The sequence below is a fragment of the Mirounga leonina genome, unplaced genomic scaffold (genome assembly GCF_011800145.1).
Source record: "Mirounga leonina isolate KUSES-001 unplaced genomic scaffold, KU_Mleo_1.0 Mir_418, whole genome shotgun sequence".
NCBI classification, from domain to species: Eukaryota; Metazoa; Chordata; class Mammalia; order Carnivora; family Phocidae; genus Mirounga; species Mirounga leonina.
In genome coordinates this window covers 5,656,445-5,674,523 of record NW_023270739.1, presented here as the reverse complement: position 1 = coordinate 5,674,523, position 18,079 = coordinate 5,656,445, and the positions used below count along the sequence as shown (strand labels likewise).

General features: G+C 36.9%; 1 protein-coding gene and 1 long non-coding RNA gene across 2 annotated transcripts in view; one reads left to right on the top strand and one right to left on the bottom strand.

Moving 5' to 3' along the window:
* Window positions 1-15,206, top strand: part of LOC117998654 — a 30,910-nt gene extending 15,704 nt beyond the window's left edge. Inside the window, exon 3 of the long non-coding RNA XR_004676040.1 lies at window positions 10,592-15,206. This is a non-coding gene — a long non-coding RNA (uncharacterized LOC117998654). The remainder of the gene's footprint in view (window positions 1-10,591) is intronic.
* The window catches only part of ENTHD1 (ENTH domain containing 1), a 103,873-nt gene that overhangs the window by 39,886 nt on the left and 45,908 nt on the right, over window positions 1-18,079 (bottom strand). Inside the window, exon 4 of the mRNA XM_034987467.1 lies at window positions 13,175-13,298. Within this exon, the coding sequence (XP_034843358.1) occupies window positions 13,175-13,298 (124 nt within the window). The remainder of the gene's footprint in view (window positions 1-13,174; window positions 13,299-18,079) is intronic.

Here is an 18,079-nt window from a genome sequence, read left to right as displayed (position 1 = left end):
CTGGGACAGCTGGTTATCCATTTAGCAGTAAAACAGGACCCCTGTTTCAACCACACATAAAAACCAATTCTAGTGGCATTAAAATTTTAACTGTGGAAAGCAAAACTAGGAAAATTTTAGCCTCAATAGAAGTAGGCTATATGGTCTTGAGACAAGAAAGAAGTTTTAAAAATAACAGGATACAAAAAGTACAATCCATAAAGAATAAAATTCTACCTCATTAAAATTGAGAATTTCTATTATTCAAAAGACTCCTTACAGAGTGAAAAGATAAGTCACAAACTGGAAAAACTTTATAAAATGAAATGTTTAGCTTTCAGATTAGATACAGAATTCCTACAAATCAATTAAGAAAAGGACAAGCAACCAAATGGAAAAATGGCCAAAAGACATGAACAGACATTTCACAGATCAGGAAACATGAATTAACCATACATATATGAAAATATGCTCCATTTAATTATTAAAAAAAACATTTTAGAACAAATGCTATACCAATTCTCACTCAATAGATTGGCAATTTTTCTTTTTCCAAAAGTGACAATATGAAGGCTGGGTGAGGGCATGGGACAACTAGAACTTGGAAAACAACTGGGCATTATCTAGTAAATTTGAAGATGTTTATACTGAACCATCAGCAATCTCACTTCCAAATGTATGCCCTAGAGCAACCCTTATTCATGAGAAGCAGGAGGCTTATACAAGTATGTTCACAATACAAAAAACCTGGACATGGTATGGATGATAGTGGAGCAGATAAATACACTCAAATATATGCCTACAGGAAATACTGTACAGCATTTGTGAAAACAAATGATGAATCTCAAGGACATATTATTGAGTGATAAAAGGAAGTCACCAAAAATAAATTCAAAATGACTCCATTTAGGTAAAGTTTAAAAGCCTGTAAAACTAAGTAACATATTGTTTAGAGAATAAACGTAAGCAGTAAATCTATAAAGAAAGCAAAGAATGATGAGCACAAAATTCGAAAGATTGGCCACTCAGGCAGTGAGAGAAAGGGATGGGATCAGCTACGACGGAGGGCTAGTGAGGGTGTAAGTACTCCCACACACTGCAGGCCCCTGTGAACAGCAGATCACTGTGTGCCCAAGGAGGGAGAAGGCACGGGAGAAGAGGATGTTGTACAGAATGACTTCCCTCCTTTATTTTTTTTTTGAAAAAAATTTTAATTTTATTATGTTATGTTAATCACCATACATTACATCATTAGTTTTTGATGTAGTGTTCCATGATTCATTGTTTGCGTATAACACCCAGTGCTCCATTCAGTACATGCCCTCTTTAATACCCATCACCGGGCTAACCCATCCTCCCAACCCCCTCCCCTCTAGAACTCTGTTTCTCAGAGTCCATAGTGTCTCATGGTTCGTCTCCCCCTCCAATTCCGCCCCTTCATTTTTCCCTTCCTGCTATCTTCTTCTTTTTTTTTTTCTTAACATATAATGTATTATTTGTTTCAGAGATACAGGTCTGTGATTCAACAATCTTACACAATTCACAGCGCTCACCATAGCACATACCCTCCCCATGTCTATCACCCAGCCACCCCATCCCTCCCACCCCCCACCACTCCAGCAACCCTCAGTTTGTTTCCTAAGATTAAGAATTCCTCATATCAGTGAGGTCATATGATACATGTCTTTCTCTGATTGACTTATTTCGCTCAGCATAATACCCTCTAGTTCCATCCACGTCGTTGCAAATGGCAAGATCTCATTCCTTTTGATGGCTGCATAATATTCCATTGTATATATATTCACCACATCTTCTTTATCCATTCATCTGTCGATGGACATCTTGGCTCTTTCCATAGTTTGGCTATTGTGGACATTGCTGCTATAAACATCGGGTACACATACCCCTTCAGATCCCTACATTTGTATCTTTGGGGTAAACTGTTGGGTCGTATGGTAGCTCTATTTTCAACTTTTTGAGGAACCTCCATACTGTTTTCCAGAGTGGCTGCACCAGCTTGCATTCCCACCAACAGTGTAGGAAGGTTCCCCTTTCTCCACATCCCCGCCAACATCTGTTGTTTCCTGACTTGTTAATTTTAGCCATTCTGACTGGTGTGAGGTGGAATCTCATTGAGGTTTCGATTTGGATTTCCCTGATGCCGAGCGATGTTGAGCACTTTTTCATGTGTCTGTTGGCCATTTGGATGTCTTCTTTGGGAAAATGTCTGTTCATGTCTTCTGCCCATTTCTTGATTGGATCATTTGTTCTTTGGGTATTGAGTTTGATAAATTCTTTATAGATTTTGGATACTAGCCCTTTATCTGATATGTCATTTGCAAATATCTTCTCCCATTCTGTCAGTTGTCTTTTGGTTTTGTTGACTGTTTCTTTTGCTGTGCAAAAGCTTTTTATCTTGATGAAGTCCCAATAGTTCATTTTTGCCCTTGCTTCCCTTGCCTTTGGCGATGTTTCTAGGAAAAAGTTGCTGCAGCTGAGGTCTAAGAGGTTGCTGCCTGTGTTCTCCTTTAGGATTTTGATGGACTCCTGTCTCACATTTAGGTCTTTCAACCATTTTGAGTCTATTTTTATGTGTGGTGTAAGGAAATGGTCCAGTTTCATTCTTCTGCATGTGGCTGTCCAATTTTCCCAACACAATTTGTTGAAGAGACTGACTTTTTTCCACTGGACATTCTTTCCTACTTTGTCGAAGATTAGTTGACCATAGAGTTGAGGGTCCATTTCTGGGCTCTCTATTCTGTTCCATTGATCTATGTGTCTGTTTCTGCGCTAGTACCATACTGTCTTGATGATTACAGCTTTGTAATAGAGCTTGAAGTCCAGAACTGTGATGCCACCAGCTTTGCTTTGCTTTTTCAACATTCCTCTGGCTATTTGGGGTCTTTTCTGGTTCCATACAAATTTTAAGATTATTTGTTCCATTTCTTTGAAAAAAGTTGATGGTATTTTGATAGGGATTGCATTAAATGTGTAGATTGCTCTAGGTAGCATTGACATCTTCACAATATTTTTCTTCCAATCCATGAGCATGGAACGTTTTTCCATTTCTTTGTGTCTTCCTCAATTTCTTTCATGAGTATTTTATAGTTTTCTGAGTACAGATTCTTTGCCTCTTTGGTTAGATTTATTCCTAGGTATCTTATGGTTTTGGGTGCAATTATAAATGGGATCGACTCCTTAATTTCTCTTTCTTCTGTCTTGTTGTTGGTGTATAGGAATGGCACTGACTTCTGTGCATTGATTTTATATCCTGCCACTTTACTGAATTCCTGTATGAGTTCTAGCAGTTTTGGGGTGGAGTTTTTTGGGTTTTCCACATAAAGTATCATATCACTGCAAAGAGTGAGAGTTTGACTTCTTCTTTGCCGATTCGGATGCCTTTTATTTCTTTTTGTTGTCTGACTGCTGTGGCTAGGACTTCTAATACTATGTTGACTAGCAGTGGTGATAGTGGACATCCCTGCTGTGTTCCTGACCTTAGGGGAAAAGCTCTCAGTTTTTCCCCATTGAGAATGATATTCGCTGTGGGTTTTTCATAGATGGCTTTTATGATATTGAGGTATGTACCCTCTATCCCTATACTCTGAAGAGTTTTGATCAAGAAAGGATGCTGTACTTTGTCAAATGCTTTTTCTGCATCTATTGAGAGGATCATATGGTTCTTGTTCTTTCTTTTATTAATGTATTGTATCACATTGATTGATTTGCAGATGTTGAACCAATCTTGCAGCTCAGGGATAAATCCCACTTGGTCGTGGTGAATAATCCTTTGAATGTACTGTTGGATCCTATTGGCTAGTATTTTGGTGAGAATTTTTGTATCCATATTCATCAAGGATATTGGTCCGTAATTCTCCTTTTTGATGGGGTCTTAGCCTGGTTTTGGGATCAAGGTAATTGTGGCCTCATAAAACGAGTTTGGAAGTTTTCCTTCCATTTCTATTTTTTGGAACAGTTTCAGAAGAATAGGTATTAATTCTTCTTTAAATGTTTGGTAGAATTCCCCTGGGAAGCCATCTGGCCCTGGGCTTTTGTTTGTTGGGAGATTTTTGATTACTGCTTCAATTTCCTTAGTGGTTATAGGTCTGTTCAGGTTTTCTATTTCTTCCTGGTTCAGTTTTGGTAGTTGATACATCTCTAGGAATGCATCCATTTCTTCCAGTTTATCTAATTTGCTGGCATATAGTTGCTCATAATATGTTCCTATAATTGTTTGTATTTCTTTGGTGTTGGTTGTGATCTCTCCTCTTTCATTCATGATTTTATTTATTTGGGTCATTTCTCTTTTCTTTTTGATAAGTCTGGCCAGGGGTTTATCAATCTTATTAATTCTTTCAAAGAACCAGCTCCTAGTTTCGTTGATCTGTTCTACTGTTCTTTTGGTTTCTATTTCATTGATTTCTGCTCTGATCTTTATTATTTCTCTTCTCCTGCTGGGTTTAGGCTTTATTTGCTGTTTTTTTCTCTAGCTCCTTTAGGTGTAGGGTTGGGTTGTGTATTTGAGACCCTTCTTGTTTCTTGAGAAAGGCTTGTATTGCTATATACTTTCCTCTTAGGACTGCCTTTGCTGCATCCCAAAGATTTTGAACAGTTGTGTTTTCATTTTCATTTATTTCCATGAATTTATTTAATTTTCTTTAATTTCCTGGTTGACCCATTCATTCTTTAGTAGGATGCTCTTTAGCCTCCATGTATTTGAGTTCTTTCCGACTTTCCTCTTGTGATTGAGTTCTAGTTTTAAAGCACTGTGGTCTGAAAATATTCAGGGAATGATCCCAATCTTTTGGTACCAGTTAAGACCTGATTTGTGACCTAGGATGTGATCTATTCTGGAGAATGTTCATGGGCACTAGAGGAGAATGTGTATTCTGTTGCTTTGAGATGGAATGTTCTGAATATATCTGTGAAGTCCACTTGGTCCAGTGTGTCATTTAAAGTTTTTATTTCCTTGTTGATCTTTTGTTTAGGTGATCTGTCCATTTCAGTGAGGGGGCTGCTATATTCCCCCACTATTATTGTATTGTTGTAGATGTGTTTCTTGCTTTTGTTGTTAATTGGCTTATATAATTGGCTGCTCCCATGTTAGGGGCATAGATATTTACAATTGTTAGATCTTCTTGTTGGATAGACCCTTTAAGTATGATATAGTGTCCTTCCTCATCTCTTATTATAATCCTTGGTATAAAATCTAATTTGATATAGGGATTGCCACCCCAGCTTTCTTTTGGTGTCCAATAGCATGGTAAATGGTTTTCCACCCCCTCACTTTCAATCTGGGGGTGTCTTTGGGTCTAAAATGAGTCTCTTGCAGACAGCGTATCAATGGATCTTGTTTTTTTATCCAATCTGATACCCTGTGTCTTTTGATTGGAGCATTTAGCCCATTTACATTCAGGGTAACTTTTGAAAAATATTAATTTGGTGCCATTGTATTGCCTGTAAGGTGACTGTTACTGTATATTATCTGTGTTCCTTTCTGGTCTATGTTACTTTTAGGCTCTCTCTTTGCTTAGAGGACCCCTTTCAATATTTCTGGTAGGGCTGGTTTCGTGTTTGCAAATTCCTTTAGTTTTTGTTTGTCCTGGAAGCTTTTTATCTCTCCTTCTATTTGCTATGACAGCCTAGCTGGATATAGTATTCTTGGCTGCATATTTTCTCATTTAGTGCTCTGAATATATCATGCCAGTCCTTTCTGGCCTGCCAGGTCTCTGTGGATAGGTCTGTTGCCAATCTAATGTTTCTACCATTGTAGGTTACAGATCTCTTATCCCGAGCTGCTTTCAGGATTTTCTCTTTGTCTCTGAGACTCGCAAGTTTTACTATTAGATGTCGGGGTGTTGACCTATTTTTATGGATTTTGAGGGGGGGTTCTCTGTGCCTCCTGGATTTTGATGCCTGTTTCCTTCCTCAAATTAGGGAAGTTCTCTGCTATAATTTGCTCTGATATACCTTCTGCCCCTCTCTTTCTTCTTCTTCTTCTGGGATCCCAATTATTCTAATGTTGTTCCATCTTATGGTATCATTTATCTCTCGAATTCTGCCCTCGTGATCCAGTAGTTGTTGATCTCTCTTTTTCTCAGCTTCTTTATTTTCCATCATTTGGTCTTCTATATCACTTTTCTCTCTACTGCTTCATTTATCCTAGCAGTTAGAGCGTCCATTTTTTTTAAATTTTTTTTTTAAAAGATTTTATTTATTTGTGAGAGAGAGAATGAGAGACAGAGAGCATGAGAGGGAGGAGGGTCAGAGGGAGAAGCAGACTCCCTGCTGAGCAGGCAGCCCGATGCGGGACTTGATCCCGGGACTCCAGGATCATGACCTGAGCTGAAAGCAGTCGCTTAAGCAACTGAGCCACCCAGGTGCCCGCCTCCATTTTTGATTGCACCTCATTAATAGCCTTTTTTATTTTGACTTAGTTAGATTTTAGTTCTTTTCTTTCTCCAGAAACGGTTTCTCTAATATCTTCCATGCTTTTTTCAAGCCCAGCTAGTATCTTTAAAATCGTCATTCTGAACTCTACTCTGACATTTTATTAATGTCCATATTGATTAGGTCCCTGGCAGTCAGTACTGCCTCTTGTTTTTTTTGTTTTGTTTTTGGTTTTTTTTTGAGGTGATTTTTTCCATCTTGTCATTTTGTCCAGAGGAGAAGAGATGAATAAGAGAACAAAATGCTAACAGGGTAACAATGACCCCAGAAAAATATACACTAAACAAATCAGAAAAGACCTTCCAGAAAGTGGTCGCTTTTCTGTTCAGAGAGTTGTTGCTATTCTTTTCTTCAATCTCCTGTTGAGTTCATAGGTTTCAGAATGGTTTGATCCCTATCTAGCTGAATTCCTGGGACCAGATGAAATTTAGGTCTCCTACTCCTCCGCCATCTTGCTCCTCTCCTCCTTTATTTTTGCCTTGGGCTGAAGTTGCCAAAATTATAACATGAAAAGTAGAACCACTTCACGACAGGATAAGTTGTAAACTGGACAGAATTTATCAACAGAAATTCAGAATAATGTATCTTAGAATCTGCATCCAATTATGAAAAAATAAAATAATAATATAAATAAAGAGTGATGAAATAAATAAAAAACCTACTTTATTTGAGAGGGGAGAAAGATGTCATTTCATCATTATTTATAATAGTACAAATATGGAAATAACCTAAGTTACCATTAATGTAATATTGGTTAAGTAAAATAGAATACATTCGTGGCATATTATTATAGTAGTTACAAAAAATTAAACAGACCAGGACCAGAAGAATGGATCAACAGAACAGAACAGAGTTGTTAAACAGATACTATTTAGTACAGGTTAAAAAGTCATTTCAAAACAGTAGAGAAAAATGAACTAGTCAATAAATATTCTTGAGACAACTGGCTGCCCATCATATCTGGAACCAATAACAAATACTTTAAATCTAGATGGATTAAAGCACTAAAACAAAATAAAAAATGGGTGAATATGTACTATGAATTTGGTGTAGGGAAAGCCTTCTTTAAAACACACAAAGGGCCACGTGGGTGGCCCAGTTGGTTGGGCGTCCAACTCTTGATTTCAGCTTGGGTCATGATCTCAGGGTCCTGGGATTGAGCCCCGAGTTGGGCTTCCCACTCAGAAGAGTGTCTGCTCAAGGAGTCTCTCCCTGTCCCTCTGCTCCCCTGCCCTGCCACTTGCATGCATGCGCACATGCTCTCTCTCTCTCTCTCTAAAACAAAACAAAACACACACACACACAAAATATGGTATTTGTCTTCTACTTATTTCACTTAGCATTATACCCTGCAGGTCTATCCATGTTGTTGCAAATGGCAAGATCTCTTTCTTTTTTATGACTGTATACACACACATACACACACACATACACACAATGGAATATATATATGTGTGTATATATATGCAATGGAATATTATTCATATATATATGAATATATATATATATGTACACACACATACCACATCTTCTTTATCCATTCATTTATTAATGGACCCTTGGGTTGCTTCCAAATCTTGGACATTGTAAATAATACTGCAGTAAACATAGGGGTGCAAGTGTCTTTTTGAATTTCTGTTTTTGTCCTCTTTGGGTAAATACCAGTAGCGGAATTGCTGGATCATATGGTATTTCTATTTTTAATTTTTTGAGGAACCTCCACATTGTTTTCCACAGTGGCTGCGCCAATTTACATTCCCACCAACAGTGCACATGGATTCCTTTTTCTCCACATCCTTGCCAACACTTGTTATTTCTTGCCTTTTTTATTCTAGCCATCTGACAGGTGTGAAGCGATATCTCATTGTGATTTTGATTTGCATTTCCCTGATGATTACTGATGTTGAGCATCTTTTCATGTGTCTGTTGGCCATCTGTGTGCGTTCTTTGGAAAGTTAGACCAAAAAAGACAAATACCATATGATTTAACTCATACGTGGAATCTAAGAAACGAAACAAAGGAACAAAGAAAGAAACAGTGACAAACAAACAAACAAAAAACAGACTCTTAAATACAGAGAACTAACTGGTGGCTTCCAGAGGGGAGGTGGGTAGGGGGATGGAATAGATAAAGGGCATTAAGAGGTACAGACCTCTAGTTATAAAACAAATAAGTCACTGAGATGAATAGTACAGCACAGGAAATATAGTCAATAACATTGTAATAATGTTGTCCAGTGACAGAAGGACTATACTTATCGTGATGAGCACTACTGAGTAGTGTACAGAATTGTTGGATCATTATATTGTACACCTGAAACTTACATAACACTGTATGTTAATTATACTTCAATATAAAATAAATTTACAAAAAACAAAAGCTCTGGAGGGAAATAATAATACATATGGCTACATAAAACATAAAACTTCTACAAAAACAACAAAACAAAAATCTTCTATAAAGAAATCTGAAAGACAATTCATAGCCTAGAAGATGATATTTGCAACATAAATAACAGAAAGGATTAGTAACTGGAAATTAGTAACGGGGAACCCTCACTAAAACCGAGTCTGGAGGTTTCCCCAGGGAGCTCTCACACCCTACCACTCCAGTCAGTTGCAGGTGCAACAGAAGAGTCCGAGTTGATCTTGCATGTGCACATTACTCTACCATTTAGGTGGAGGAAGAGACGCTTTCCTTATCCCCCTTCCCTCCAACAACAGCTCAGCCAATGAGAAGCCCCTACACTTGTAACTCTCAGTTTACTCCAATGGACTTTTTAGCTTATAACAGCCTTCCCAACTACCCCTTTTCTCCTTAAGAAAGTGTACCTCTCCTTTGTTCCTTGGACTTGCCTATGTTTTGCCACCACTTGTTTATCCTGGATTGCAATTCTTTTATTCCCAAATAACCCCATCTTTTGCTGGTAAAATAACTGGCAGGTTTTATTCTTAAGGTTAACAACATATATAAAAATGTTACAAAGTCACTTAATTTAATTGAATACAACACACAATCCAAAAGAAAAACAGAGTAAGGATATAAGCAGGCAATGCACAGAAGAGGAAATACATGGAGATATGCAAATTATACCTACCACGCAATGCAACCTTTTCCAAGTGATAAAAATATAAGACTTGAAAAATATCAAGTGCCAGTGAGGTTATGAGTGAATAAGTGCTCTTATAAACTGCAAGCCAGTGTAAACTGGTATTGATATTTTGAGGGGCTATTTGGCAGTATTAACTAAAATGAAAATGGGCATACATTATGACCCAGGGATTCCATTTCTAGGAATCCACCCTAAAGAAACACCCACATATGTGCACAGAGCTATTCACTGAAGCATCATTTGTAATAGTGAAAAATATAAAACACCAACTGTCTATTAGCAGGGAAATAAACTATAATATCCAGGCAATGTAGGAGTTAAAAAAATATGTGGTAAATCTCTAAATATTGACATACACTGAAGGATCGCCAAGTGATATTGCTTTAAAAAGTTCCAGAAAAATACAGAACAACATTCTAAATCAAAATAAAGTCAGTTCTCCATACTTTTAAAGGTACAGGTATAAATATAAATGCACAGAGAAAGACCTGGAGAGTAACCAACAAATTGATAATAACAGTTAACTCTGGGGAGGGAACTGTGTTGGGGTAAGGGACAGTCAAGGAGGATTTTGACTCTATATTGCTTGAATTTTAAAAAATAAGAATACATTCACTTATTATTTATCTAATTAAAAATAGATAAAACTTATAAAATGATACACAACTATAAATTCGTATCTAAGGTTATAGGCAAAGTCCCATGGGAACACAGTGAAAGGAAAAATTGGTATGTAGAGATTTTATAGCATAGTGACATTTGAGCTGGGCCTCACTGTTTAAATAGGATTTTGTCAAGCATCCATAATTTGGTGGAGGATTGTGGCAGACTGTATCTTCCAAAGATGACTGTACTAACACACACACCATCCTGTGTGCTTTTCTTTCAATATGACATTGACACTTGTCCAAAGAGGGTGGGGGTCTACACTCCCTCCCCTTGAACGTGGGCAAGATTTTGTGATTGCTTTGATGAACTGAATGGGAAGGAAGTATCACAGCATGATTTTCTGAGATTATTCAGCTTATGCCTAGTCCTTTCTTTTACAGGATGCTCACCCTTGGAACGCAGCCACCATGCTGTGAGAAAGCCCAAACTACCCCATGTGGAGAGACCACAAGAAGAGGCCCATGTGGAGAAAAACTGAGGCCCCCAACCGACAGTGGGCACCAACTACCAGACACATGAGTGAACACGCCTTCAGATGATTCCCGTCCCCAGCCTTTGTGTTCTCGGGCTGAGGCCCAAACATACGTCATGGGGCAGAGATAAGTCATCCCCACTGTGCCCTGTCCTAATTCCTGACCCAGAGAATCCATGAGCAGAATAAATGGTTATTTTATGCCACAAAGTTTTAGAGCAATGTGTTGCACAGCCGAAGTAACTGGAACAAAGACTTTCAAAGGAGAAGAAACTATACAAGTAATAGAATGTTGCAGAGCATTGTGAACATTGTTAGTACTGGGTGATGAGGTCACAAAGGTTGGCTGGGACCAGGCCATGAAAAGTCTCTTATGACAGTCTCATATGTCTAAAAAAATTAGACATCCTACTGGCAGTGGAAAACTGTGGAAAATTTTTAAGCTGGGAAGGGAAATGCTTAGAACTGCACTTGAGCAAGATATCTCTGAGATTGGTGTGAAGTAAAGATGGGAGAAAAGGAAGACTCAAAAATAAGAAAAGCTCCTCCAATTATGATGAGTTCCAACCAAGTAACATGGTGGAATCATCCCTCACTTGACATGTTTTGTGACTTTTTTCCTCTTAAGCGCTGCCTCTTAGGCTCATTTATACTCCATCTCACTTGTATTATAATGTTGGCAGGAAAAACTTATTTCCACACAAAAACGTGCACATGGATATTTACAGCAGCTTTATTTATAAATGCCCAAACTTAGACACAACGAAGATGTTCTTCAGCAGGTGGATGGATAAATACCCTAGCATATCCTATTCAGCACTAAAAAGAAATGGGCTATCAAGACATGAAAAGATATGGAGGAGCCTTAAATGCACGCTGCTGAATAAAAGAAGACAGTCTGAAAAGGCTATATCCTGTATGAGTCCAACTATACGACTTTCTAGAAAAGGCAAAACTATGGAGACAGTTAAAATATCAGTGGTTGCCAGGGGTTAGGAGGAAGGGAGGAATGGCAGGCAGAGCACAGAAGTTTTGCAGGGCAGTGAAATACTCGTATGATACTATAGTGGTGGATACATGTCTTTATACATTCGTCCAAACCCAAAGAATACACAACACCAAGAATGACCCCTAATATAAACTATGGTCCTTGGGTGATGATAAAGCGTTAATGTAGGTTTGCTGATCGCAACAAATGTGAGGTGGTGGTAGTGGGGGAAGTTGTGCTTGTTTGGGAGCAGGGGTATGCGGGAAAATCTCTGTACCTTACATTCAATTTTACTGTGAAGCTAAAAATGCTTTAAAAAGTGGAAGTCTATTTCAAAAAGGTTGGGGGGGGGATATGAGGGGACATTAGATCAAAAAATGTTTTCCTTACCATTCTTCTTTCAAGCTTCTGGATCTGGATCAGTTTATATCAAGTGTATTCTAAGAATACAGAGCAAGCTGTCTTAAAAATGGTAACCACTTACAACTAATTATCCATGTGAGTAATACCATCCTTGTACTACAAATATCACCATAACCCACAACTTCATGTTCTGTGTTTATTGAAATGTCTTCATCATCATTCTCATGACTAGTTTATAAGAAAATTATATAAATGTGAATCTGTAAAATAAATCTATTCTAATCAACTACAGTTTTTATATTTTGGATACTGGGGATCTATATAAGGAGAAAATCACAGTACGTGGCCCAAAGATGAGGGAGAAGATGAAACACAACATAAGGAGCCACCTCTGCAGTGAGGGAAAGGATGCTTGGATGAATATAAAAGCAAAGATAAATGAAGGGATGAAAGATACTAATGATAATGTTTCATTCTCCTCTTGGCAGAGGGTCCTGAGTCCTATTTTTTGAGAAAAGTAAGAGGAAGGATGTATTAAAAATTGAGAGTTTCTGAAGAATAGGGACAGTATGGAGTGGCTCCACTGTGAATCAATCAGATCTTGAGTAGCAGCAGAGCCCAGTTGGAATTGGATAGTGTAATTTATTGGAGGCCAGGTTGTGTCATTTTATACTGTGCTTTCTCTAATGTTAATTACTCAAGAGGTGATTAGCCAATTTGTGGGATGCCGTACATCTTGCTTTTCACATTTTGGTCTAATGCTTGCTTATGAAAAATGTCTAATTTAAACTCTTTATCAAAGAGAAGTTAGTACAAATGAAAAAAAGAACTCTTATTTTTCTGCATTTTAAACCATGCATAAGAGATTCGAGGTTTGCAGTTAATAATTTTTGAAACAATGAAAAAGAAAAAAAAAGCAAAATAGAGGGAATGAAACCCCACTGAAACAAATGGTAAAATAAGATCACAGGATCATGTGTGGGTTAAATTCATCCATGCTGGTCCCATCCCTCATTATCAAAGTTAAATTAAAACCATTGCTGCCATATTTCACAAAATAAAATCTGATGTAAAGCAATTCCTGCCTAATGTTTCTTATTCATGTTTCTGAGTAACCTTTCTATTCTTTAACCAATTTACCTGCATCCCAGAGGTTACAAACGTCTGCTGGCCCTTCTGATAACCATTTAGTTGACGAGATATTGGAAGGAGGAATTGTCGGCAAAAGTGGCTTTGGATCATCCTCATAAAATAACATCAGGTCCTTAGAGAAAACAGGAGAGCACATGAAAGTTGAAAAAAATAATTGATCCCAGTGCTTCATTTTGCTAAAGTAGGTGGACAATTTATGGAGATATAATGTGTCTGTATGTGCTAACATAAACACATTTAATTGAAAGAACTCAAATATAAGTTAGCTATACACTCGGTGTCCACTGAGTATAGGGTGGTTTTCTACCCCTGGAGATCCTCACTCCTTGATGAAGACAGCTGGTGCAGGCAAGCAAGATTCTGTTTGAGGCATTAACTGTCCCTATCAGCCCTTGAGCATCCTAGAGCACACTATCTCAGAAGCCAATTTTTCTGTTTTACTGGTAATAATAAAGCTACCTGTGTGTAACTTTTATTCATATTTTAAAACTTTTTTAAATCATGGAGTTAAAAAATAGATGATAATTAATCCAGTCGTGCAGGTTAAACAAATCAATGCATGGCCAGTCTTGTTTCATTTATATCCTCCCACTCCTCATCTGTTTTATTGTGAAGCAAATCCCAGCTATATCACTTTTTTCAGTATATCTCTCTAAATGACAAAGACTCTTTAACATAATAATTATTATTTTATACTTAGAAACTTCACAACTCCCTAATGTCATCAATTATAAACTCATCTTTCCAATTTTTCCTAAGTGCCATAAATAGGTTTCTCTATAGCTTGTCTAAGAGAGGATTCAAATAAAGTCTACACAGTGGGATCAGTTGACATGTCTTTTGCCCCAATGAACAGAGATTTGTTCTACAGTAAATAAAGTTTAAGATATAATTAACATAGAATGCATAGATCTCAATAAATTTTAACATTATATCTATACCTGTGTAGCCACATTTCTGTCACTCCAGAAAGTTCCCTCAAGTTTCTTTCCAGTTGATACCAGCCCCCGTTACCAGTACACAGTGTTCTACCTTCTACCATAATCAATGAGTTTGCCTGTTCTTGAGCTTCCTGAATGTAATCATATACTATGTGCTCTTTTGTATCCAATTCCCATTGCTTAATGGTTGTGATATTCATCCATATTTTGTGTATCAGTTCCTTTTCTTTTCGTAACAAGTATTCCATTGTATGAATATACCACAATTTGTTTATCCATTCTCCTCCATATGGACATTTGGATTGTTTCCAAATTTCAGCTACTACGAATAAAGCTACTAAGAACATTCTTATACAAATCTTTTTATGGACAAATGCACTCATTACTCCTGGATATTTACACAGGAGTAGAATGGCTAGGTCATAGGATAGGTTAATTTTTTAACTTCATTGAAACTGCCAAACCATTTTCCAAATGATTTGCCACTTTTTATATTTTCAACTTTTATTTTAAAATCATTGTAGATTCATGTTCAGTTGTAAGAAATAGTACAGACTGATCCTGTGTATCCTTTACCCAGTTTTCCCTAAAGGTAACATTTTAAAAATTGTAGTACAATATTATCCAGGATATTAACATTGATAGTCAAAATAGAGAACATTCCCATCACCATAAAGATCCTTCCTGATACTTTATTACCATAGCCTGCCCCCCCACAACTACTAAACTGTTCTCCATTTCTATAATTCTGACATTTGAAGAATGTTATATAAATGGAATCATACAGGATGTAACCTTTTAGAATTGGCTTCTTTCACCTGGCATAATTCCTGGAAATTCACCCAAGTTGTTTCATGTATTAATAACTTGTTCCTTTTTATTGCTCTGTAGTATCCATGATGTAGATGTATCACAGTTTGTTTAACCTGTCAAAGGAAATCTGGATTGTTTCCAGATTTTGGCTATTATAAATAAAGTTGCTGTGAACACTGTATACAGGTTTTTGTATGAAAATAAATTTTCCTATCACTGGGATAGATGCCTAAGAATGCAATCGCTGGGTTGTATGGTAGTTGCATGGTTAGTTTTATAAGACACTGCCAAACCGTTTTCCAAAGTAGCCATACAATTTTACATTTCCAGTAGTAATATTTGAGTGATCCAATTTCTCCACATGTCTGCCAGCATCTGGTGTTGTCATTATTTTTTATTTCAGCCATTTTGGTATTTCATTACATGTTTAAATTACATATTCCTAATAGGTAATGATGTTGAACATCTTTTCATGTGCTTATTTGCCATCTGTATTTTGCTGACGTGACTGTTCTTGTCATTTGCCCATTTTTTAATTGGATTGTTTGGTTTTTAACTGTTGGGTTTTGAGGGTTTTTTTTTAATTTTTAAATTTTTTAAAAATAGGCTCCACACCTAAAGTGGGGTTTAAACTCACGACCCTGAGATTAAGACTCACATGCTCTACCAACTGAGCCAGTCAGGAATCCTGAAAGGTTTTTTGTTTTTTTTTTATGCTCCAGATACTAGTCCTTTGCTGGATATGTAGGTTGCAAATATTTTCTCCCAGGCTGTAACTTGTGTTTATACCCTTGTGTGATGAAGTCTAACTTTTTTTTCTTTTAGGGATCATGTTTTTGGTCAGCCCTAGAGCCCAAAGATTTTTCTCCAGTATTTTTAAAAAGTTTTATAGTTTTACATTTTACATTTAAGTCCATGATCCACGTGGACTGAATTTCTATGAGGTTTAAATTGAGGTGCATGGTTTTGCCTATGAATGTCCAATTGTTCCAATACCATTTGTTGAAAAGGTTATCTTTCCTCCATTGAATTCCTTTTGTTCCTCTGTTAAAAATCAATTGACTATATTTGTGTGGGTCTATTTCTTGGTTCTCTATCCTGTTCCACTGACCTAGGTATCTATCTCTCCAATATCACACCCTCTTCATTACAGTAGCTATGCAGTAGGCTTTAATATTAGGCAGAGTGATTAGTTCCACTTTATTCTTCTTTTTCAAGATGGTTTCAGCTATTCTAGGGTTGGTGCCTTTCCATATAAATTTTATAATAACCTTATTATCTCTGTATCAAAAAAACTGCTGGAATTTTGATAGGAATTGCATTAAACTTATAGAGTAATTAGGGGCATCTTTACTATGACAAGTCTTTCAATCCATGAACATGGTATGTTTGACTGGTCTTTAGGTTCCTTCATCAGTATTTTATAATTAATTTTATGTATTTTATAATTTTCAGCATACTGATTCTATACATGTTTTGTTACAATTATACCTAAGGATTTCATTTTGGAGCATTAACTGTAAATTGCATGTGTCTTAATTTCAGTTTCCACATGTTCACTATTAGTATATAAAAATACAACTCATTTATGTACGTCGATCTTTTATCCTATAACCCTGCTGAATTCACTTCCTGGTTCTATGAGGTTTTTTTTTGCTGTTGTTTTGAAGATTTATTTATTTATTTGAGAGAGAGTGCACGCATGTAGGGGGAGGAGCAGAGGGAGAGGGATAGAGAATCTGAGGCAGACCCTGCACCAAGTGCAGAGCCCTACGTGGGGCTTGATCCCATGACCACAAGATCATGACCTGAGCCTAAACCAAGAGTCAGATGCTCAACCAACTCAGCCACCCAGGCACCTGAGGATTGTTTTTGTCTTCTCTTTGAGATTTTCTATGCAGACAATCTGTAAATAAGGACAATTTTATTTTTTCCTCTACACTTTACATACCTTTTCTTATCGCAGTGGTTGGAACTTCCAGTGCTATGTTGAATAAGTCCTGGCCTTGTTCCTGATCTTGAAAGGAAAGCATTCACTGTTAAGAAGATGCTATTGTAGGTTTTGTGTAGATTATCAATTTAAGGAAATTCCTTATTTCTAGTTGCTGAGTTTTTATCATAAATGGGTGTTGAATTTTGTTAATAAATGTTTTTCTGCCTTAATTGACAAAATCCTATGATTTTTCTTCTTTAATTTGTTGATATGATGAATTGCATTGATTGGCTTTCAAATGTTGAACCACACCTGGATTAAATCCCACTTTGACCTGCTGTGTAATTTTTTTAACACATTGCTGGAATCAATTGGATAATTTTTTTGAGGATTTTTGCACCTAATTTCATGAGAGATAATAGTCTATATTATATATATATTTTTGTACTGTCTTTTTCTGGGTTTGGTAGCAGAATAATACTTGCCTCATACAATGAACTGGGAAGTATTCCCTCCTACTTTCTGAAAGACATTTGTGTGAAAATAGGGTCAATTCTTATTTAAATGTTTGATAGAATTCTCCAGTAAAACCATCTGGGCTTAGAAATTTCTTTTTCAGGAGACTAATATTACAAATTCACTTAAAAAATGGTTATAGGGCGCCTGGGTGGCTCAGTCGTTAAGCATCTGCCTTCGGCTCAGGTCATGATCCCAGGGTCCTGGGATCAAGCCCCGCATCGGGCTCCCTGCTCAGCGGGAAGCCTGCTTCTCCCTCTCTCACTCCCCCTGCTTGTGTTCCCTCTCTCGCCGTGTCTCTCTCTGTCAAATAAATAAATAAAATCTTTTAAAAAAATGGTTATAGAACTATTCAGGTTCTTTTTCATCTTCTTTGAATTTTGGTAGTTTGTGCTTTCTGAGAAATTGCTATAGTTCTTCTAAATTGTCAAATTTATGAGCATAAAGTTGTTGGCAGTAATTCTTTATTATCCTTTTATAGCTACAGCAACTGCAGGAATATCCCCTTTCATCCTGATATTGGTGATTTAGGTCTTCTCTCTTTGTCAGTCTTGCTGGAGGTTTATCAATTTTATATTTTTCAAAGAATTAGCTTTTTGTGTCATTCATTTTCTCTGTTAACAGTTTTCCTGCTTTCAATTTCACTAATGTCTGTTCTTTATTATTTTCTTTCTTCTGTTTCATGTAGGT